The sequence below is a fragment of the Mycosarcoma maydis genome, chromosome 15 (genome assembly GCF_000328475.2).
Source record: "Mycosarcoma maydis chromosome 15, whole genome shotgun sequence".
NCBI lineage: Eukaryota > Fungi > Basidiomycota > Ustilaginomycetes > Ustilaginales > Mycosarcoma > Mycosarcoma maydis.
In genome coordinates this window covers 67,269-89,636 of record NC_026492.1, presented here as the reverse complement: position 1 = coordinate 89,636, position 22,368 = coordinate 67,269, and the positions used below count along the sequence as shown (strand labels likewise).

The 22,368-nt window shown below is 52.8% G+C and overlaps 9 protein-coding genes and 1 non-coding gene across 10 annotated transcripts; 3 read left to right on the top strand and 7 right to left on the bottom strand.

The window, feature by feature from the left end:
* Window positions 1-139: 139 nt before the first annotated feature.
* Window positions 140-1,432, top strand: UMAG_11160 (uncharacterized protein; the record flags this gene model as incomplete). The annotated part of the gene is made up of 1 exon (XM_011393060.1): window positions 140-1,432. One exon carries the CDS (start codon window positions 140-142, stop codon window positions 1,430-1,432), a length of 1,293 nt encoding a protein of 430 aa, XP_011391362.1.
* Window positions 1,433-1,860: 428 nt separating this feature from the next.
* Window positions 1,861-4,092, bottom strand: UMAG_04916 (uncharacterized protein; the record flags this gene model as incomplete). Its single annotated transcript, XM_011392937.1, has 1 exon — window positions 1,861-4,092. One exon carries the CDS (start codon window positions 4,090-4,092, stop codon window positions 1,861-1,863), a length of 2,232 nt encoding a protein of 743 aa, XP_011391239.1.
* Window positions 4,093-6,698: 2,606 nt separating this feature from the next.
* Window positions 6,699-7,769, bottom strand: UMAG_04915 (putative Major allergen Mal f 1 precursor; the record flags this gene model as incomplete). Its single annotated transcript, XM_011392936.1, has 1 exon — window positions 6,699-7,769. The coding sequence occupies one exon, from the start codon at window positions 7,767-7,769 to the stop codon at window positions 6,699-6,701; it is 1,071 nt and encodes a 356-aa protein (XP_011391238.1).
* Window positions 7,770-8,708: 939 nt separating this feature from the next.
* On the bottom strand, window positions 8,709-10,046 carry UMAG_04914 (uncharacterized protein; the record flags this gene model as incomplete). Its single annotated transcript, XM_011392935.1, has 1 exon — window positions 8,709-10,046. The coding sequence occupies one exon, from the start codon at window positions 10,044-10,046 to the stop codon at window positions 8,709-8,711; it is 1,338 nt and encodes a 445-aa protein (XP_011391237.1).
* A 655-nt stretch (window positions 10,047-10,701) lies between these two features.
* On the top strand, window positions 10,702-12,003 carry UMAG_04913 (tRNA (guanine(9)-N(1))-methyltransferase; the record flags this gene model as incomplete). Its single annotated transcript, XM_011392934.1, has 1 exon — window positions 10,702-12,003. One exon carries the CDS (start codon window positions 10,702-10,704, stop codon window positions 12,001-12,003), a length of 1,302 nt encoding a protein of 433 aa, XP_011391236.1.
* A 304-nt stretch (window positions 12,004-12,307) lies between these two features.
* UMAG_04912 (uncharacterized protein) lies at window positions 12,308-13,021 on the bottom strand (the record flags this gene model as incomplete). Its single annotated transcript, XM_011392933.1, has 1 exon — window positions 12,308-13,021. The coding sequence occupies one exon, from the start codon at window positions 13,019-13,021 to the stop codon at window positions 12,308-12,310; it is 714 nt and encodes a 237-aa protein (XP_011391235.1).
* A 2,913-nt stretch (window positions 13,022-15,934) lies between these two features.
* UMAG_04911 (uncharacterized protein) lies at window positions 15,935-16,435 on the bottom strand (the record flags this gene model as incomplete). The annotated part of the gene is made up of 1 exon (XM_011392932.1): window positions 15,935-16,435. One exon carries the CDS (start codon window positions 16,433-16,435, stop codon window positions 15,935-15,937), a length of 501 nt encoding a protein of 166 aa, XP_011391234.1.
* Window positions 16,436-16,928: 493 nt separating this feature from the next.
* UMAG_04910 (uncharacterized protein) lies at window positions 16,929-18,431 on the top strand (the record flags this gene model as incomplete). The annotated part of the gene is made up of 1 exon (XM_011392931.1): window positions 16,929-18,431. One exon carries the CDS (start codon window positions 16,929-16,931, stop codon window positions 18,429-18,431), a length of 1,503 nt encoding a protein of 500 aa, XP_011391233.1.
* Window positions 18,432-19,409: 978 nt separating this feature from the next.
* Window positions 19,410-19,522, bottom strand: UMAG_16083. The gene is made up of 2 exons: window positions 19,486-19,522; window positions 19,410-19,444 (listed from the first exon to the last, which is right to left on the bottom strand). It is a non-coding gene; the product is annotated as a tRNA-Gln (tRNA).
* A 10-nt stretch (window positions 19,523-19,532) lies between these two features.
* Window positions 19,533-19,949, bottom strand: UMAG_11159 (uncharacterized protein; the record flags this gene model as incomplete). Its single annotated transcript, XM_011393059.1, has 1 exon — window positions 19,533-19,949. One exon carries the CDS (start codon window positions 19,947-19,949, stop codon window positions 19,533-19,535), a length of 417 nt encoding a protein of 138 aa, XP_011391361.1.
* Window positions 19,950-22,368: the final 2,419 nt, after the last annotated feature.

The following is a 22,368-nucleotide window of genomic DNA, read 5'->3' as shown; positions in this document are numbered from 1 at the left end:
TCGATTGCCACCTTCTCTGTGAAATATCTTCGTCACGTCACCACACTGGCTCAATTTGGAAAGGTTTTCGCCAGCTCTCGAACAAGGCTCACTTGCAATCGATACAGTATGGTTACCTCTGGCTAGCTTGGATCTTCGAATGGCGAGCGGCGTAGACAGTCGACGCCCCAGCGAGGCCTCGAGCGAGGCGTCAAGCGATGCGTCTCTCTGGGAAGACATGGACGATACCAACAGCGCAATCGGCGCAATCATCACACCGCGTCTACAGATAGACACTGCCTTGCCGACCGGTCCGGTCATGGATCAGCTCATAACGGATCCGCATCGGATCTCCTCGATCGACACCCAAACCGACCGTTTACCGCGGCAGCAAGACAGCTTGACGCTCGAGCTCTTTCCGAGCGGCCAGTCATCGGCGAAGCTGTCGGATTCTCGGCCTCATCCTCCATCATCGTTCGACTTTGACGCAGCAGCTGCGATCGAGCCGTGGACTCAACCAGATTTCAAGGCTACTCAGTACCTCAGGGACGAATGGCTGATTTCGGCTGGACAGAAGCAGCCCAACGACTTGGTGCACGACTTTGCGGCTCGCAGAGGCCAACAAGACCAAGCTTCGACGTCAAAATGTCCTCGACTAGCACCAACAGAAAACATACCGAGCAGCAACATGTCGTCCTCCTCGAAAACAGCATGCGCCACCCCAGCGCGATCCGATGTTCCAACCAACTCAGGGTCAACAGCGAAACGCGGTCGCTCGAGTCTGCTTGATCAGCTCGATGCAATATGCAGCAGCCCGTCGCAGCATTTCAGCTCGAGTCCAACCACAAATGCAAATGAGCCTCCGCCTCCTTCAATACCGAAAAGTGCAGGGTTGGAGCGTCAACCACTTGCACCAGCCTCCAGCATCGCATCCAATGGCAGAGCGCCGTCCGTGCACCAAGTTTGCGATGAAGACAGCGTCATCGACGTGCTTGACATGCCGAGCTCGCCGCCTTCGCAGCCAATTCAACACATCACACTGATCAAGGACATGCCGCAAGAACTGCAAAACATCTACCGTCGTCTAGCGTTTGGAGGTAGTAACGGTGCCCCTTCGTCAACCATCACGTCGACACCCCTCAATCATGGCACAACGGCACGAGGAACACGCGGCAAGACGTGGCAGACTACGTGGCAGCATGATGACCACGATGCTCAGCAAACATCCGGCGCTGCAGGTACGTCAAGCAAGTCAAATGGCGCAGCCAGCACCTGCACCCCAATCAGCTCCAGTCGTGGGCGCAAGACCACCAACTCGATCGCAAGCAAAGCCACTCGGACACACAGTCGTGCCAGTTCAAGTCGAGGCAAAGGTCGTTTCTTCGCCGCGAAACCGTCGCGTGGGCGTGCGCGCGGGCGTGGACGTGGACGAGCAAGAGCAAGAGGCCAATAGTCTCGCCGGATCGCCCCGAGCTCCACAGCTCAGAGTCCGTGATTCCTGTCGTTGCGCCCCATTGCATGTATCATATCCCCCATTCTTGAATTTACAAACAGTATTCACGATTCATCAACAGATCGACCCAACACCCCATACCGAGCCACGAGCCACGAGCAACGAGCAAACAGTTTTGCGTGACGAAGAATTGCGATTGTATTAAACAGGACGACCAAGCTTTCACACGCGGACGAGTGACCAAGAGATATCGAAGAGCCCAAAGAGAGAGAGAGAGAAGGAGAGAGAGAAGGAGAGAGAGAAGGAGAGAGAGAGAGAGAAGAAAGCGGTGGTGTGCAATCCTAAGCGCCGTAAAGATATGCGATGCAACAAATATCAAAGCTAAACGTGCGAGACCACGACAGAGGACGATGGAGGCGAGGGACGAATTAGAAAGCGAGAGCGCTACCGGCAGCAGGCGCGTTTTTCGAAGACTTCCTATCGAGCATGCCGAGCATCTTGTTGACCGCCTTTTCGTCGACCTCCAAGTCGTTCGTGTGTGTGCCCGCTAACGGCCCCGCTCCGTTCGGCGCATAGATGCTCGGAGTCAACGCGGATGCAGGAGGCGGGTACAGCGTAGGAGCCACCTTGGTCGGCGTCGTACCTTTGCGTTTGCTCAACGGCGGCTGGAACCGCGCCATCTGCTGCTGTCGCTGCTGCGAAGAGCTGATCGAATCCACAAGCTCCTCCAGCTCGCTGGCGTTGGTCGAGAGAAAAGCGGGGTGTTGCGCCAATCGCGTGTAGATGTTGATGGGCGAGAGCGCAGAGTCTTCCTCCTTGTCCGGCGACGATGACAATGACGACGACAACGACGACGAAGAGCTAGCGTCGGAGAAGCTAGGCCCGGCTTGCGAGGCAGCGTACTGCTGATGGTGCATGGGTGGCTGGAAACCGAGTTGCGCGTAGGTGCTCGTGTTACCCTTGGCCATTTTGGCTTCGAGCAGTCGCAGGAACATCTGAGCATGCTCGGCCTGGGTGAGCCCTTGCTGCGTCTGTCCTCCCTTGCCGTTACTGGGCTTGGAGGCGTCGTCATTGTCTGTGCTCTTTTGTGCATCAATGACAGTATCGTCGTTGGTCTGCTGGCTACCAAAAGTGAAGCCGCCACCGCCGGGTGTCAAGCCACCGTTCAAGAAGGCAGACAGGTCGAATGGCGAAGGCGCGCCGTTTTGATTGGCACCAGTAGCTTGCGCGACCGCCTGCGCCTTTTCGTCCAGTATGCTATCGTCGCCCTCGAGAGCATTACCAGCGACCTGAGACCACCAACTCTGCTCGCCAGGCATCTTGTTCTCGCTGAGGTTGAACGCAAACGGAATCGGGTTGGGATTGAGCAGCGCACCGTTCTGCTGTGTGGGCATGGGCATGGGGAACATATTGGCGCCCGAGCTCGACGCTTGTGCAAGGCTGAGAGCGCTAGCGAGACCTAGACCGAATGGGCGAGCGTTGGCACCGAGCATGGCCGAGCCGCTGAAGTGGTGGTGGTAGTTGTGGTTCGAGGACTTGGTGTTTTTGATGTCTGTCGAGTTGTTGTTGAAGTTGAGCGAAAGGATGGGGTTGGCCGCGGAGCGAACGTTGCGAGACAAAGCGGTGTTGTCAGTGGAAGCAGCATCGACGTTGTTGTCGTCCTTGTCGTGACCCGACTGCGCGAGCTGTGCGAACCAGTCGTTGTCAAAGGTGCTATTGTCCTCGATCGGTCTTGATGTAGTGGTTGTCGACTTGGGCTCAGCAGGCACCGCGACAGCAGCTATCGAGGAGCCGGACGCGCGCTGGCTGTCACGATTGCTGGAGTTTCCATCGCTCAACATGCTTGGGTTAACGCCACCGGCGTGAACGGGGAGCAGCTCGGTGAGACCAGGTAGATTGGCGAGAGAAGAGATGGGTGTCGATGCAGGTACTGAGGCGGAGGTGGTGGGTACATGGCTACGATTGGCTTTTTTGTTCGTAGCAGCAGCGGCGTTGGCGGCGTTGGCGGCGTTGCTTGGCTGCACGGGCGCTTCCGAGTGTGGAGGCAATGGCGCAGCGTTGGTAATGGGCATACCAGACGCTCTACTAGCCCAGGCGTCCATACCGATATCCAAGGGAGCAAATGCGTGCGGGTGGTGAGGGGCGGTGTGCTGATGGTGCGGATGCTGAGCGTGGTGGTGCTGTGGTTGCTCCACATTGTTGATGGATTCGATGATACCGGGGATCATGTGAGCAAAACCAAGACGAGCGATAAGCGACTTGAGCGATTCGTTCTCGTCCTTGAGCCTGTGAGCTAGACGCTGAAGCTCAGTGTTGGCCTCGAGACCCATCTGGTCGAAACGACGGCAACGCTCCTCTAGCTCTCGGACGCGCGCCTCGCGACGCTTGCGAAACTCTCGCTGTGCCTTGCGGTTCTGGAGCGTACGCTTTGTGACGAGAGGAGCGTCGGGTTGGCCAGGCACGGGGACGAGCTGCTGGCTGGCTGAGGTCCTGCCGGTGGAGAACAGCTTTTTGGAAGAGCTGTCAGGCGAGTCAGAATCCGAGTCCGAGTCGTCGTCAATGTCCGAGAGCGACATCTTGCGCTTGGCGGCATTGTCGTGAGAAGGCGGTGCGTTTTGGGCAGCGGCGACTGCTGCTGCTGGTGTTGGTACCGAAACCATTGTGAAGGGCTCTACTGAGCACTGGGACGGGGGACTGAAACGCGACTACAAAGGCGGTTGAACTTGGTTTGTCAAAAGCGGTGGATGAATGCGCTGTTGAACGTCGACTTGATCTAGGAAGAAACGAGTCCAGATGTGATGAACAGCGGGAGAATCGGTGGCTGGGCAACAGATGATGATGGTGAACAGTCAAGGAAGAGGCTGGTAGATCGAGCTGTGACCTGTGATGACTGCAGCGGAGGGTGACGTCGTAGTAGTAGCTCACACGTCGGGTAGGGGGGACTTGAGGTCGTACACAGTCAAGAGAAACGATGATCGCGGCAGGGGAAGAAAGAGGAGGTTCAGTTGTTCAGCCGACCAAGTGAGTGACTGGACTGACCGAAAGCAAGCGAAAGTGGGAGCAAGCTTCTAGAGAGCTGAACGGGGAATGGTTGTTGACGTGAGGAACGAGAGCATGACTGGAATTGAGCTCCTCCCGATCAAGAACCGTGAGTCGAGCGTTGCGGTTTGTGTGTGTGACGACAGCTTGAGTGAGAGACCCCCTTACGGAGCCACGCGCAATTCAACAGCGCGCCATGTCTGACCGTGAACGCTGAGATTCACGATTCGTGATTGTGGGCCACGAATATCAAAACTAGAGCAAAGCACAGCAAAGCACAACAAAGTACAGCACAGCGCTTTAGCCCGCTCGAATAACCCTCTTTTTTTTTTTTTTTTTATCTGATTCAATTACGAAATGTGTCCTTTTTGGCACGTACGTTAGTTCCAGTTTAATCACGAACACCAGATTCCGCGCAAACTCTGAAAGGATTCGAGTTCGAGCCTGCTACAGTCAGCTAACACGCTGCTCGTCAAGCATTCTTGGGGTGTTGCGTCTTGAAACGGCTTGCGGCTGCGACCCAGACGATGCTGTGCCGCACGAAGTTTGTCGTTGGAGCCGAGCTAGAGTGTGTGAGTGCTACGTACAATTGTGAACCCAACCCCGGTTGACGCGTGGTATCATTCGTGATTGTGCACCTCTTGTCTTGGAGTAGTATTATGATGCAACCAAACTTTAACTTTGTATTGGTTGCAGGATGTCGACATTGCTTCAAACTGAAAGTTGAAATACAAACCAGCAAAGATCGCGAATACAACACTCCAGATCGATGCTCGCAGACGAGACGGATGACGGATGACGGATGACGGATGACGGATGACTGTGTGTGGCTGGCTGTCTGAACCATGAAGAACTTATTACTACAATAAAATTCTCAATATTTTGGATTTCGGGTGTCCAAGCGTCGCCATCTCGAAGGCCGAGTTTTACGCTGATGCAGTGCAGAGCTTCGATCCTGCTATCCTGGTTTTCACCATCGACGGCGGCTTTTCGTGATTCCGCTTGTGATTCTGTCCACAATTTTCGCCTGGTGCTTGCTTGCTCTTGGGGCGACTCGTGTGGGTTGGCCCCGACACCGTCATGGCAGTGGCTCTACAGCCGTCCTCTGGTTGCTAGCTGTATCAAAACTTGAATCAGCTCCTCTGTCGCATGCGCTGTCCGTGATGGTAGGGATGGACGTGCCTTGTCCTTTTTTCAACAGATCTGATTCTGCCTCTCAATGCGCTCATCTCCGTTCGACTCGAGATCTGACCCATCCTCGTCGGAGTCCGGGACAGGACACTTTGACGCTGCGGGTTTTTCCTCTTGTCCGTCAGTCTCTTTCTGGAGCAAATCGTGAATCACGAATCGCTACAGCTACCGCGGACGAGACTCGCCGTCAACATGCCAGGCCATGGTTCAGATTGGAAGCACTTCGCTAGCTTCGCCTAGCAAACAGCTGTTCTCCTTTGCAACCGACGTCATCATTCATGATTGCCAGAGTGGATTCGTTACCTTGAACGCTGTCTTTGCCGTTGAGTTCGAGTCACGCCGATCTCCTCCGACGATAAAACACATCTGAGCGTGACAACTATCAATTCGCGATTATATGCCGACAGAGTGACTCAACTGCACCCAATCGTGAATCATGAATGGTTTGCGTCCAAGCGTGCCTGCCTGGTCGGTAGTCTAGTCTGAAAATGTGCATAACCGTGCCGCAGAAAGCGTGCAACACAAAACCGTGAAATCAAGAATCACGAATACGAACGTGAACGAGGAAACGGGAAAAACCGTCAGCCGGCTGGAGCTATGCGCTCGATCATCGTGAATAATCCTCACAGGTTGATTCTATTTTTTATGTTCTCGCTCAGCCTCGGCTCGTCTTTCGCCCTCGTGTCACACCTCCACGATTCACAAATCATGTCAGCTAAGCACGAAGAATGGACGGTTTGCAGCAAATGCACCATGTGATTGATGCGAGCAACGCAAGCTTTGCGAATCTCTATGGGTGCAGAACCATGCCTGTAGGCTCAAGCAGGTCAACGAACGAATGACTGAGAAAATGCGAGTGTGAGTTATGAGTATGAGAACCTGAGACGGAGACGTGAGACGAATGCGAGAAGAGATGGCGTGCAAGAATGATGCTAGAAGCGAAGCGAAAGGGACCGTGTTAACTACCAACAAAGTCTTCAAGAGCGGAAGCGAAAACAAGATGTCATGCCAATAACGAATGACTGCCTGCAGTCCATCAGATCAGATCGTAGATCCTGTACAGCGGGAATTGAGACCTGCCGCCCTTTGCACCCTCGCCAAAGTAAGCGCCACCGCCATAGATCTGTTGCTCACCGTTAAAGCTGGCATCAGTGACAACGGTCAGCGAGTTGGTCTGGAACTCGTTTCGCGTCCAAGAGCGGACGCTTGCCGTACGCCATCGATCGTTTGACTGGAAGCGGTAGGCATTGGGTGCTTTGGCACCGAACAAGTTGCTCTTGCCGTTCACCTTGATAGCATGCAGCTTTTCGGTTCCATCCAGATCTCCAAAGTTGACTCCCAACATTTGAACCGGAATAGCGGTAGGCGTAGCGCTATTCAGGTCGAAAGCGGTCAGAACACGAGGTCCACCAAATGCGACCAGAACATTGTCTTCGGGAATGTACGCGATTCCTGTGTATCCTGGTCGTTGACTGCCATTCGACTCTTCAGCGAACCAGGGAATGACAGATAGACCATCAGCAGAAACCTTGGCGATAGCAGCCATGCCCAGTGCAAATACAACGTACGAGTTGTCCTGTGCATCCTGTGCTGAGTCGACCGGACCAAACGGCAGCGTGCCACGTTCCAGCTGGAATTGTGTCTGCACCATGTTCAGACTGATACTCCATACAGGAGCACTATTGGCATTCACCGGTAAGTTGAATCGGTGGAAAGAGTCGGCTCCGTCAGCTCGTTGACCTGGGCCAAATCGGAAAGCAGCCGAGTTCTTAGCAACCGCGAACAGCTTGTCGCCTGCACCATTGATAGACAATCCTGCCATCTGTTGGTCTCCATCACCATCACTGGAAACACCAGGGACGAGAACGTTAAAGTGAGAATTATCGTTGACGCTCCATACCGAAATGCGACCTTTCCATAGGTTCGACTGGTAGAAGAGGTTGCGCGCCTTGTCAAACACCGTGTCCTCAGGATACAGATTCTTGACGGTTATCTTGTAGACGTCCGGAACAGGTGCACGAGACTTGAGAGGAAGAGTCACCGCATTGATGCAGCTGCAAGACACCGCCGCCAGAGCGACAGCGCTTGTGACAACGTTCAGCTTCATACTGTAGACCTGACGATCGCGACTTGTGAAAAGTAGGCTGAAAGGCGATTCGAGACTCAGTATGAGGTAGTATAGAGACAGCCTTGGTTAGAAACGAGCGTGATGACGAGCCAGAATTGAGTGTTGAGAAGGATGACCGATCGAGAGAGTATGACTGGTATCTTGAAGGATCTTATCAAGAATTCCTTCGAGCCCTCTCGAAAGCCAAGGAAAGCACCGCCTTGGTGGGTCGCATCTTGTACAAGATGAGCCTCGAGCGCAGAGCGCGGAACTGACTCCGAGTTGAGCTTGTTAAGCGACGTCTATAACTATGCCAAAGGGTGGCGTTAGGAGTTGTTGATTTCATCACAAGCGCCAGGTGGGTCTAAGCTTTTTCATGGTTGCCAAGTGAAAATAGGACAGGAGCAGCACCTAGAATTCTATTGTCTCAAGGCCAAGTTCGACTTGAGAGATCCGTGTTAGTAATGCCGGCGCGTGCATGATCGACACTGGTCCATGTGAGGCATTGACGAGTCAAGGTGGGGTATATTGCAGAGAAGGATGTGTGGACCCCGTTGATCTTTTGCCAAATTGGTAGCAAGCGATGCATGTGACATGTCTCGACTGCGAACACCAACGTCCAACACGCGTGACGCGTGACGGAACACGAAGAATGTTGACGGTGTCTGACCAACATCACGCATATAAGTTAAGTTACCTTAAATAGTTAGTTAAAAGGGAACCCAAAATTGGGGTCGTGAGTTACGAGTCTAGCAAAGCTCTCAAAGACGCCGGCTGGCACGCCACTTTGGTCGTGTTTGTGAGTAGTACTTGCAACTGTACATGCCAGCACATACCACACTTGTGACTTGCCGTGCATGAAGCACAGCAGACGCACTTGGCGGTCGGCGCATAACCACGTTTGAGACCGCCTGCCTTTGCTTCCTCTGTCGCCGCCATCTAATACTTTACACGTGCAGAATACATGACGACCTGCCTCCAAACGTTTTTCGCTTTGCCATCAGCGCCCGTGACCTTCTTTTGTTTGTTCCACTGCCATTTTTCGGCATCGCTCAACTCCCAATCCAGCACTTTGGTCTTGCTAGCTCTGGTGAACTTGAGCAGCAGGCTGTCTTTTTTCTTATCGTCGAGCGCGAGATCGTTGATAAAAGGCAGAAGATCGGCTGCGAGCCACGAGGGTCTGGTGAGGAACAAATCTTGAAATCTCGCCGCTGGATCAGCCGGAAGTTCATGGTACGAGAAGAATTGGATCTTGACCGCGGCAGGGTTCGGATAGAGCGAGACGCTCGGTGACGGCGCGGGCGTCAGGATGTAGTAGCCAGACAGCAGATCGAGGTGGGCCATAGAGCGGAAATCGGCTGAGAGGCACGACTCGTGCCAAATATGCACAAACTCGCTCAGAGGAATCTCGATACGAGCGGTGGATTTGAGCGCTTGCACACCAAGAAAATGGACGATTGCCTTGGTGTCAAGTTCGACTCTGGTGGGATCTTTCGTACTGCGAGTTCCAAAGAACTGCGTAAGTAGAGCCGTGACTACCTGTTGCCGCAGGCCGTGAACTGTGTACAGTGCATCGACCGTCTCTTGCAGAGGAACGTTGTCAGGGATGAGTGCATGCAGATCAAGGTGCGAGATGAGGACTTGAAGGGCAGAAACGGTCCATGAGGGCGAAATGTGTCGCATAAATCCATCCATCTCGATGATATGATGGTGGATCAATCCCGCTTCGAGCTCAGCCGGGCTCGCCTGGACGATGCTCTTGAGTTGCTTGAGCGTGTACTTTCTCACCGGCCTCGCTGCGCCTGTTGACCTCCTCTGTTCCTCGTCCTCCCCTTCGTACTGCGACGCTTTCAGAAGTCCGATCAAACGGTCCAGACGAGGCACGACGGGTGCGAGCTCCAACGTGTCTGTAACATTGCTGCGCAAGTACAGCGCGGCATTCTTGGGCGTCTGGTCGCCCTCGTTGTTGGTTGGAGCTGCATCGATGCTGCACAATAACAGAGAGTTGGACTGAGATACCGCTCGCAAGGCCAGCGTCTGGGTGTCGCTTACAAGCACAGCCTGGTCGTTGTATCTACCTTTGATGGTGAGTCTTGCCGGGTCGACCTTGCGCTTCTTTGCTGCTGGTTCCGTGGCGTGTTCCGGTGCTTCTTGTTTCTTGACCGACGGGTCGAAGAGGTGAAGTAGCTCGTTGGGGATCTCTAGCAGATGATATCGCGGCAGAGGCAGTGAAACAGAGCATAGCTCGATCGAGCAAGAGCAAGTGGTTGTCGTCATTGTGAGATGGACGAGACGTAGGTGAATAGCATCGAGAAAGAAGTCTACCTGCACACAAGCTGGCGAAGACCAACACTCGTAACTCTGTGACTTTCAGCAACTCTGTTCAAGCGCGAATCTCACGCGTCGCGTCGACATACAGCGATTCCAAATCGTAAATTGTGAATCGTGAATCTTGAATTGCAAATCGTGAAGCTCATTGTATGGATCAGGTTTAGCTCATCCAGAAGAAGGAGAATGATGTCTTATAAATGGTGTGCTCTGCACCCACGGCCTGCGTGTGGCGATAGAGGGAGTGGCGATAATGCGATAAGAGAGTAGGGTGATGTCCAGCCTATCAATAGATGCGTAATGTACCTCGCTATAATGAATGTGGCCCGTGGACAATCCTGTTATTCCGGCCGACTCGTGGTACCTTGCGGCGTACCTTGCGGCGCCTGTAACCCTCATCTTTAATCACGAATTGTTGTTCGTGGTGGAGGTTCGAGAAATCACGACTCATGAATCTGTGAATGTCGGAATTCGGTGAACGCTGCGGCTCACTAACCTTAGCTTTTCTTCCTGAGAAGATGCCTCGCACACTTTGCCATTCTCTGGGCTTGTCATACATTAGGCCCGTCTCAATCAGCTAGACCCATCTATGAGCTAGACCGAGATGGTCGACGAACAGAGAGCATCAGATTTGAGCTCCCAACCTGCATCATCTACCTCCAAACATGCCGGCCCGTCAATAGAAGTGCCACCAGGCATGTCAAAGAACGCAGCTAAAAAGCTAGCACGAAAGCATAAGCTCGAAGCCACCAAACACGAGCGCCGGGCCGTCGAGCGGCTCAAGAAAAAAGAGAATAAGCGCGCACGCTTTCTCGCCGCGCAGAAAGAGTCGGTAAACGAAAGCAGCAAGCGATCTTCCGTTGTAGCCGATGGCGATGGCGCTGACTTGCAGAGTAACACCAAAAAACACAAGGCTGCTGATGGACGCGAGAGCGAGCCAAACCGCAAGAATTACTTCGATGCTCGACTGGTCATCGATTGCGGTTTCGACGAGCTGATGCAGGAACGAGAATCTACGAGCATGACGCAACAGCTTATGTACCTGTATTCCGCGAATAGGAATGCAAAAGTGCCTTTTGGCGAGCTCATCTTGACGGGTCAAGACCGGCCAGGAGATTGCTTGAAGGACGTCGATCCGGAACAGCTATCGCATGTTCCCGAAGCTGTTCCATCGACCTTAGCAGATGGATATACATCAGCAAGTTCTGTCGCCCACGCTGCAAGCATAGAGAATAACAGAATCGGCATGGCAATGGACGGCAAACTCAGAGGTGTTTGGAGGCGGTGGAAACGTGTCACCATCTACAAGAATGGCGGTATCGAATCGCTTCTCTGCTCCAACCCTGAAAGACAAGCGGTATCATCTCAACCCACCGTCAGCGGTCGAAAGTTCCCCGCCGAAGAGACACGCCAAGCGTTGCATCGCATTCCCGTGACAGAAGCCATCTACCTCACAGCCGACACCGACGACACACTTACCGCGCTTGAGCCCGGTAAGACCTACATCATTGGTGGCATTGTCGACAAGAACCGATACAAGGGCTTGTGTCGAGCCAAAGCCGACCGTCTCGGTATTCGCGCTGCCAAGCTGCCGCTGTCGCAAGATATGCTCGAGGCAGTGGAACGCAGTGTCCGAGCACAGGGTAATTCGATTCAAGACGACACTGCTAAGCCGGATGAGCAGGGTGACAAGGGCTTTGTAGGTAGAAAGGTGTTGACGGTGAATCAGGTGGTCGAGATTTTGACGGCGTGGACAGAGACGAGGGATTGGGTCAAGGCCTTGGAAAAGGCGTTACCTAGAAGAAAACTCAAGCAGCGCGGACCGGCGGCAAAGACGAAAAACCCTTCAGAGTTTGGCATTGCAGACGACGAGAAGCACACAGATGCGGCAAAACATGGCGCGTGACAAATCACATGGACAAGCGCGTTGATGAAGCGGTGTGGCAAAGGGCCCACCACTGTAATGTCATTGATACCAGTCCAGCCGGTGGGAAACGATTGAATGGAGTGAAAGAGAGACCGAACAAGACGGATGCGCGAGAAGAAACAAAAAGCGTCCTTTTCGAAAGCACGTGAATGACTAGAGGGAACGAACGAAGAGACGCAGATCATTCAGCTTGAGAGCAAGAAGGTAAAAGTGGTCGCCACCAGCAGAGACCGATACTTCCATCTTGTCTCTTCAAGCAAAGCTATGGCTCACGGCCCGACACTCATGGCTGAAATACGAGCACAGCAGCCAGGAGCACACCAGTGACACCAAGCAGCACCGGCAGCGTCTTGACCTTTGTTGATGCGCCCGAAGTAGAGTTCATCCTCGTGCTGGATCCGGCCGAGCTCCCCGTCGCGGCGGTGCTATCATCGCTCTGCACCTGTACGACTGGCGCTATGGTCTGTGCCACAGCTGCGGCCTCTGATGCTGTGGATTGTTTGATTGCCGCTGATACGGATGTTGATGACGATGTCGTCGAGCTGCTCTGAGGTTTGACTACATGTTTGTGGAAAGCGGTAGCAAACGGGCGTGCATGTTTAAATGTGCTAGTGAAAGTGCGATGATGCTTTGGCTGGCGGTTGACACAGGTAGCAGGAGCGTTGATGTGGTCGAAGTGGCACTCGAGGTGAGCACCTGATTGATCTTGGGCGGAAAAGTAGTTGTGCGATTCGAGAAACTTTTGATCTTCGATGATGCTGGTTGTGTAGCCGTTGATCGATGCGTATTCGTGTGCGCGGACATTCCATACAGTCGCGGCAGCCCCATCAGGTGCTGTGGTGGTGGCGAGTGGAGTGGGCTTGAAGCGGATGGAAACATCGCCGTCGAGCTTGGTCATGGAACGCTCGAGGCTATTGATCATCTGGTCGACGCCAGGTGCAAAGAGCGACACAGTTGACGTCGAAACTGTAGAAGCGGAGATCGATGTAGTCGGCATGATGTTAGGTGTGGGACGGGACAGGAAGGTGAGGTTGGGGGATGCGGGGATGTGGGGATGGGAGGATGGGGGGATCGGGGGTGGGGGGATGGGTCCAATAAGGGGAGGGAAAAGGCCGTCGAGTGGAGAGGAAGAGGTGATGGTGAGACGCAAGCAACGGATGGTGGCGACCAAGAGAGCCAAGCCGATGGATCTAGAGCCGGAGTGCGCACGGCATTGGATTGCTTCCGCGCCCTGGCTTCGTCGGTCTTATCACGAATCACTCAGCGGCTAGGAGACCTGACAAGGCATGTAACAAAGTATCTTTGTCCGCTTAACGTTGTGTTGAGATACTCTGATTGTTGTGTGCAGTTTGCTGATCTTTAGGCACATTCGGATGAGGCACAATCGTGAATCTACACCGCAAAAGGACAGGTGATTTCGGTTATGCTGGACGGCGATCATCCCTGGTCGTGTAGACGCGACCAGCTGCTCAGTGATGCAGAGATGTGGTGTCCTCGAGCGGTACACGGACGAACCAAACACGACAGCATCAAATTTCAACATGCAAGAAGCATGCGGTCCAGAGGTACGCATAGAACGAGGAGGAGGAACGAGGAGAAAAAGATGGTCTCGGCGACTTTGGGAATGACAGCGAACGCGCCTAACGGTTCATCGCACACGTACAGTACAGCACAACAATCACGAATGAGTGTGGGTTTGGGCTAATAATACAAAGTCATAATAGCCATCAGAGGGCGGCTACACCGCCGAGGCACTGGGAAGAATCGTGCATATTTCGCCGAGCCACTTGCCCATTCCCTTTTTCCACCTCGAGTCTGTTCTGCGCAGCCGGAATGCTTGATTCGAGTCGTTCAGTAGCGCATCGCCAAGCCAGGGACGTGCAACTCTACTTGCGTGTCGTTGCCCATGACTGCCGTGTAGGCTTGATCGTTACTGCGTTGACCACGCTGAACGAGGTGCAAAGAATGTTCACGGCAGAACGGCAAACAGTAAATCGAATGCGTCGCGGTTGGCTGTGCTGTTTGGCGCTTCTTGGCATTTCCAAACCCGTGCCTGCATTCACGATTCAGCATTCAGGATCCACGATCCATGATCCATGATCCGTGATCCGTGAATATCATGATTTTGAATGGTATTGGGGCATCTCTCGATACGGTGCCCCGATCGATCGGCTTCCCTTTTCTACCTCCCTTTTTTGCGCCGAATTAAACCTGTGACCTTTTCGCTAGGCGATCGAGATCATGCTCGTTAACTTATTTGCGATTTGTCTTCTCATCTCATGCCAGCAAAGCGAAGCTGAGTCGAACCCAAAATTCCGTCGCCGCGGAGAAGCTTACTGGTGACTCGTGACTGATTCGATCGTGATATACTCCATGCCATCAAGCTTTAACTGAGTATGACGAGTTTTTTGCGCTGCTCGCGCCTCACTCACACTGACCGCCCACTCGCCCACTCGCCCGCTCTCAACCGGCGGCTCCCATTCGCGATTCGACCCAGGGTAGAACACATCATCGACCTATCCCAACGGCCATACTTGCGCAGGCGCCGCAACTTGAAACGAAGAAGGCGTCGCGCGATTCATTACTCAATCCCGATCGCCGATTTATCCCAGATCTGAATCTTCTCAGTCATGTGTATGTATGCCCACGAATTTCAGGCGACACATCCGCTATGGCATCCTGTTGGCCCGGCACATGCCTTGACGCAGTCACAGCTTAAAGAGAGACGACGCGAGAGAAGGTGTACGAGACTTCATCAAAGTGTGGATGACAAGGCTGCGCTCAGCTTGCCGAGGTACTCAGGATGATGACTCGAAAAAGGAGCTTGCACACGTGGCTGTTGCCTCAAATCCAGCAAGTCCGCCATCTGTGCAGAACTTCATGACGAAGGCTGGTGACAATGCCTGCACCCGTGTGTGACTGTACCTCGACTGAGCAGCGAAAGAGCTTTTTGGAAACAACAACCCCAACTGTCAAGGCCCTATGGCAGAGGTGCGACGTCAGCGGTCAAGGTGTTGGTAGTGGCGGAGCAAGAAGAGAGATGCAAACCCACGGTCAATTTTGGGATCTTTTTGCGATCTTTTCGGACTGATCCACACGGAAGCTCTTCTTCCACTACAGCAAGACGCATCACGGTGCGTCGCGATGCTCTCTTCCGTATTCGAAACAGCAAGCCATGCCTTGAACCATGATGTTTGACAGTCAGGGTAGTTCGATCGCCCCACGCTCATCGACTTGCTTCTTCTTTCATGTCTGATCGACTCCTCGAGAAGCCGGTTCCGGACAGAAGCGCGGCGCTGAAAGCTTGTAGGTATCGGTGTCTTTTGAGGGCCTTTGTAAAGGCGTACAGACTTAGCGCCAATGTCGTGCGTATGCATTGACAGCGGGAAGAAAGCCAGTCGCGAGTGACTTTCACGATTGCGCAACGTTTCTTAGCGCCGGGCTGCATGTTCAGAAAAATTTCTGCCAAACACAACACGTGGGGAAGTGACCGGTTTGAAGGCCGAACTTCTGTCCATCATAGCTACCGCAGCCGTCTCTGTTCGTCTGTCAAATGCCTTGGTTCCCTGGAAAAGGACGAGACACTGAAGTCTCAAAGCCACTCAGTATCCTCGGATTTCGAAGACGCAATCCAAGCATCGCAGTCGGCGAGACAGGATGAGGAGGAATTGGGGGCGGAGAAAGGAAAGAGATGGTGTCATCAGGATTTCTCTCGCCAAGAAAAGTTGACTTGCAGATGCGGAGTACGTTTTCCCGCCAAACCATGAACGGTTTATCAGAAAAACGAGATCCATGCGAAGACGCACTCTTTTCCACGCCAGCCTCCTACCTGCTCCTTGATCTGATTTACGTGTCACGAACGAGTCATCCCATCATCTTTGCACTCCGCTCGCTTCGCCGTCATACCAACTTAGTCGCGAGTTATGCCTCCGGATTTGTTACTCCTTTCAAACAATTCTGATCTAGCCGAGAGCTCGCTCCCTTGCTCCTTCAGATGTAGATCTGGCAGTCTGAGCTCACATTCACGATTGCCTATCGACTTGCTTTCTTTCCTCAACCGTCTTTCACCTTCTATTGACTCGCCCAGTGCGCTATGTAGTTCGAACCCTGACAAGCAGGCGAGACATTTATCTCCGCCTCCGTTGGGAACAGTGTAGCTCCTTCTTGATGTTTTTGCTAACAGCCGACTAGATCGGCCATTTTTCTCCTGCTCTCTTGACACCACTGTGTGACATGTGTGTTCAGAAGCATGCTTGACGAGCGCCTCCCGAGCCGCGCTATTCAGCGCCAGGCCTGAAAGCTCCGTTCTTGAATGTAAGAAAAAAGAAGGTGATAGACTCGCAGAGAGCACCACGAGACGAGCAGTGATGTTGTCAGTGTTTGGTGTCAATCTAATCCGAGTCACAAGCATGACACGCGTTCGGTCCCTGACGGCTGTCACGCTCCCGCGGCTTTGTCCACTCCCATTCACGATTGCTGCTCCAATTCTGCCACGAGCTCTGCTGCGGAGTATGGTGTCTGTCGCTGTTGCACCACGCGCACTTTTGCCCTTCGGCGGCTTCGTGACAAGATGACTCTGATTTGCAAAGTCATCACCAACCTTGTCTTGTCTTCAAGGTCATTCCTCTGAGCATATAAAGCCCTGGTTCTTTGCTTCGATGCCAACATCCACTGTACTGAACCATACGTTGTATACCACAGCATCTCCTTGATCGTACTCGACAAAGGTCTCTCCTCATCGCTCAGACGACACTGTTATACGTCCCTTGCTGCACATCTACCACTCTAACTCTGCTTTCGGGCCTGTTCTCTCCTGCTGACCAACACAACGGCTGCAGCACAACTCACAAACCAAACCACGTCACATCGCCGAAAACTTGATCTCACTTGCTGTCAAGGACGTCATGGAGCTCTCCGTCGACGTTCACTCGACTGACGTCTTCCTCTTCCCCTCGAAAAGGCAGCGTCACCAGTCGTCGTCGGAAGCCTCGTCGTCAGCGCCGCCAGTCGCATCCTCATCAACGCTGAGGCTGTTCCCATCCTCGACCTCATCGAGCGTCTGCTCTTCGCCGTGTTACGATGGTGAGGCTCCAGCATACAGCGAGGTCGAGGACATGACTGCATTCACCTCGGCCAAGCTATCCAACGACGAAAATGCGATCGTCTATGCGTACGTGGATATCAAATTCCCATCATCCACGTCCTATTCCTCCTCGTCTTCGTTCGGCATCCGCAATCGTCTCAAAAGCCTCACACTGACCCTTACGGGTCACGAAAGCATTTCATTTCCGCGCGGAGGCATCGAGGCGAGTCGAACATACTTCAATGAAAAGTCGATCGACGAGGCACTCGAAATCGACTACTTTGAACCTGGCAAGACGTACAGGTTCGAAAGAACCTTTTTTGTCGACCACAACTCGGCCCCCTTTCAGCGAAGCAGTTGGGGGGTCAACAACCAGAAGCTTGTCGCTAAGGCGACATTCCACGGATTGCTGTCCAAGTCACTGTCGGCGACCAAGAAGGTCTACTTTGTCGACTGTCAAAACGATGAAGGCAACGAAATGATTGTTTGGGACAAGGATGTGCGAACGCATGCCGACGGTATCGGCCCGTTTAGCTTACGCAACCGATCCGAAGTGTTCACCGTCGGCGGCTACTTGCGCACCAATTTTGATCTGCTCAGCCCACTCGACGGCGTTACTATCGTTGGATTCCGAGCCTCGGTCGAGATGCGTACAACTTTGGCATCGCGGCGCGAGAGGCCGGGTTACACGGAAACGGTCACTCCGAAAAAGGTGCCCTTCCTCTCACTTGATCGAGGGCAGTTGGACGAGCTTTTCGCCACCAAGAAGCTGCAAGGTGGTGGCGAAGGTATTTCTCCAGAAGGCGACTGCTACCCCTCGTTCGAAGTTGTCTCTCGTCTTCCAGACGACAACAAGATCCGACCTAGCACGGTCGAAGGCAACGACGCAGCCATTCGCTTCCGCAACTACATTCAATACGAGATTGACTTTATCGATGGAGAGTACCGCCAGGCTGGATTGAAGGATGCTCAGAACGACGAACTGATCTATATTGACGGTCAAAAAATGAAGCGATTCCACGTTTCCATTCCTGTCTTCCTCAACTCGTGCGGGTGCCGACCTGATTCGCTCAACTTGCCGACTTATGCATGCGAAGATCCCATGCCAGCCGCATGCATCCGGGAGAAGAGTGCAGAGCTGCAATCGGTGCTGCATGACAAGCAGACCGATCCATCGGCGTTTCCCTGCATCTGCACTTTCACCATCGACTCTTTGCTCGAGGTCGAAAAAAAATCCCACGCCGGGAGCCCAGCTAGCGGCTCACGAGACCTGGCTCCTACAGAGGAACTAGATCCTTTGCCAAGGTACAAGTCGCTCGAGTGATCTTTGGCAATAGTTCTCCTGTTTCTCTGCGTGGAGAAGATACCTTTGCAAGTACAGTATGTTGTGTAACGATGGACAAAGAATAACCAAAACGTCACGAACCCCATTTCAACTCTCAAGAGTTCCTGCTTGTCGAGGCGTGAAGCGCGAAAAGTTTGAGTCACACTCTATAACAGGAGCACTGTTCCACTAATCCAAGATTGGTTGTTCCAGACACGACCCATACGCTTGTCTGACACAGCATTCGTAGCGACACTGAACAGATGCATGCACTGTATGTAAATAATGACCAAGAATGCTCTTTCGCAGACGCATCAAAGAACACGGACGTCGAGCGCTCGACACTGCAGTGATTCATATCTTCAAGACGGTTTCCCACCGTCGTTGCCTCATTGTAACTGCCACAGCTACATTTTGCTCCAGTCACTGGGAGACCGCTTCAACGCCTAGCTACGACTGACCAAGAGTATCATCGCAGCGTGATCACTTCAGCGCGAACATGGCTCTAGGGCTTCGTTCATGGTGGGAGGGTGGCCGAAGAGGTTACTTGAGACTGACTCATTTGCTCTAGACAAGTGTGACTGGCGACCTGGTGTGTCCCTATACTCTCTGTTCGATTGTTCATTGGGATTCCTGTTCCTGCATCTGGCTCGACATGCTAGGGTCGATACTACCCCTCAAGGCATCGGCCCACTAGACCGCTCTACCTTTCTTGCAAGCTGTGGTGGTCCGCCAGGAAAAAAAAAAAAGACTTAGGGTTATGGCAGGTGCTGACGGCCAGAGACACCACCATCTCAAAAGCTGTAAATGTGAATGCCATTCACTCCCTCGACTCTCAACGTGCAACCGTAAGTTTCGTGTTTGATTCAAAAAGATGTGAGGCTCCGCGCATCCAAATTCAGCGTCGGTCATCAAAAACAAGATCAAACAGTCACGAGTCTTTCTTTTCGAGTCACGAGTTGATGAGATTAAAAAAGAAGGTCGTACTGGGATTCGAACCCAGGGCAAGAGAATATATGAATACGAATCCACCGCCTCGAAGGACAGAGACCAGTCAAAATCTCCTAAGTTGACCACTACTCCATACGACCACAATGGCCATTAAAGAAAGGTTTGCATATATATACTACATTTGTGCTTCTGAATCATTGATGGGAGATAGGTGATGTGGACCCCGAAACACTCTCGGCCAACCTTGCCCACCTCGGCATGGCAGAGGCCAACATCTGAAGACGGACCCTTTCCGCTGATTTTTGCTCTTGCTAGATCGTCGGGGGCTCTGTCAGAGAGAGATGTTTGAGGATCGGAAGGAGCATGTTGTTCGGTGGAACTCTTTCGGCGAGGCCCAACCCGGCGAAACGGGAACGCAGGATGCAAAGCCAAAAAAAAGAAAAAAAAAAAGAAAAAAAAAAACTTTCTCGTGCAAGTTCTCAGTCTACGGAGCATCAGACGCAAGCACAAGTTCATACAGAGGAGGGATCTCGGCGAATTTTGATTTGAGCAAATGCGTTCCTGCATGCATTGATCTCAAAAACCCGTTTCTGCTTCGCACAGCATGATATGGATTGGCTGGGTTTCGGCAGAGAGGAAGGTTAAGTTCGACTGAGTGAGAAGAGCAACATCGAGATAGGCAGCATCGGATGATGTATCGGGTGAGATAAGCTAGTTGTATCGGATTCGGTCATCGTAAATCGTGAATATGTGATTGTGCGAATCGAAGGCATGACCCGCACTTCGGTCCAGGCCGTGCGTGTGTAACTGACATTGTCCCTTTGTTCAAGTCGAATCGGGTGGAGCGACCGTCTCAGACTTTCTGATCGGGCTGGCACAAGACTTCCATCTCCAAGTCACAGAGAGTGGATCTTGTGTTCGTATGCCAGCCAGCCAAGAGTGTGAGATCGACACACGTGCTGTCGCTTCACCTCTTTATAGCCTCTGGTCAGATGCGGGGAAGGGGAATCGAGATCTTATGCCGGCGAGTCGGCAAAACGGAGAAACCCCCATAGAGAAGAGAGACAATTCAACACTGTGTGATGGTATGCCGAAAGCAGGGTCAAGATCGCCCCTCGAATGGTGACCGGCATATTGACGCGCCGTGTTGTTCCATGTCGGTAGTACAATTGACCGCTGACTGGCACCCGAACAGATTCGGCGAGTGGCGAGTGAGGTCCTGGAAGCGACGTCTCAGCTCGATATCACGTATCCTCTCACGGTCTGTAAGATTTTGACGGATTCAGTCTCGACAAGACGGAATCACTCTGAATGCAACAGTGACTCCAGAACTGGCTGTAACGAACCGCTCAGCTTGGGCCATCCAACTTTGCGTGAATTACTTTGTCATCAGCTCGAAAGCATGAACAGAGTGACGTCCGCAAGCAAGTCGGCATGGTCAGAAGCAGATTATTGATGCGTGCTTACCAGCCTGGTGCTCAGCCGACAATATCAGAATGTGGGGGAAGCTGGAAATCCGATTCTTCGAAGTTTAGCTGGTGAGAAAGCCAAGGCGGGTTAGCCAGCGTCGGCGAGTCAGACTTCCGGGCCGATCCCAAACCCAGCGTCACTGTCACCGTCATGATCTAGAAACTTGCAGAGCTGCCGGTCTCGACAGAGTCATCCCCAGAGGAAACACTGCCTCACTGGTCGACATCAATGATAAGACTGATATGGCTCTCACGCTGCAACTGGCAAGCTAGACGTCAGCAACGGCATTCTCGTCGAGTCGAGAGAAGATTACCGGTTCCAGCAATCCGACTCCGCACGAAAACAGGACAAACGCTACGGCGAAAAATCATGTACACGCTGCCGGCTACTTGAAAGAGTTGTGGACCGACAGCCAAAACAGTACGAGCTAAATTGCTATGTCGGGGATTTCCGGAAGAAGCGGGAAACGAGATGGCGCTCGTCATTCTTGTTCAAAGACGCAGGAAATCACGCCTGTGTCACTGTGAACACAAGCACGCAAGAAATTTACTGTAGTTATTATAAGTTAATATAAGCTCAAGCTCGTGTTGTGAGCGTCAGGTTAAACATCGATTTGGCTAGCTTAGACAGACGCAAACCCTTATTAACATCGGAAATCCTGAGTTTTAAAAAGGGTTCGCGTTGCTGTGATTTCTCGAATGCGTCGGAGCTGGAAACGGTCAAGCTCTGCATCCAGCACGTACAGTATCTGTGGTGTCTGCGGTGTAGACACGTTTCGCTTACTCACGACTGGACCTTTCAACAGTACAAATCACTCACGAGTACTGTACAGTCACAGTCTGAGTCCTTAAGCTGGTCAAGGGCGAGACTTTAAAAAACTAATTATTATGGCGGATTACATCGGTCCGATCTTTTATCCACCTGTTCGTCGTTTGCTATCACCTGGGAACACACGTTATCAACGCACATATGGTGAGTTCGACATCCAATCAGCTCAAGCACATGGCACGGATCCGTCGCGACGATCACCGAATGGGGACTGTGGGCTGAAAAGGAGCTGAACACAGAAATGGGGTCTGGGCCCACGATCAATATGCACCCCATTCGCTGCCCAGGTGTCGTCACTATGGTCCGGGCATGCGGCTTCATTGGGCGGGCATAACGCTATGAATGCCACTGTACGTTGGCGCAATGTGAGGCTGTGCGCGTTCTTGCTTCGGACAGGATACTCGTTGAGTCGACAGGGTCAATCACATCTAGACAGGACGAGCTCCGTGGGGCTCCTCATGCTCTTGTGTGGTGAGCTTGCTGTCGCAGCACCTTGCCTCGAAAGAGTGCCGTTCAACGACCTCGGGCAAGTCTTAGCTTGCCAGCAAATCGAAGCCACGACCAGCATCAGGCTCGCGCTTTACGTATAATTGTTGCGGGGCTGAGAGAGCGATAAGTCGTGGCTTACGCCTTGGTAAGTGCAGCTCCTGGATATCTGCATTCGTGATACTGTAACGTAAGCTGTTAG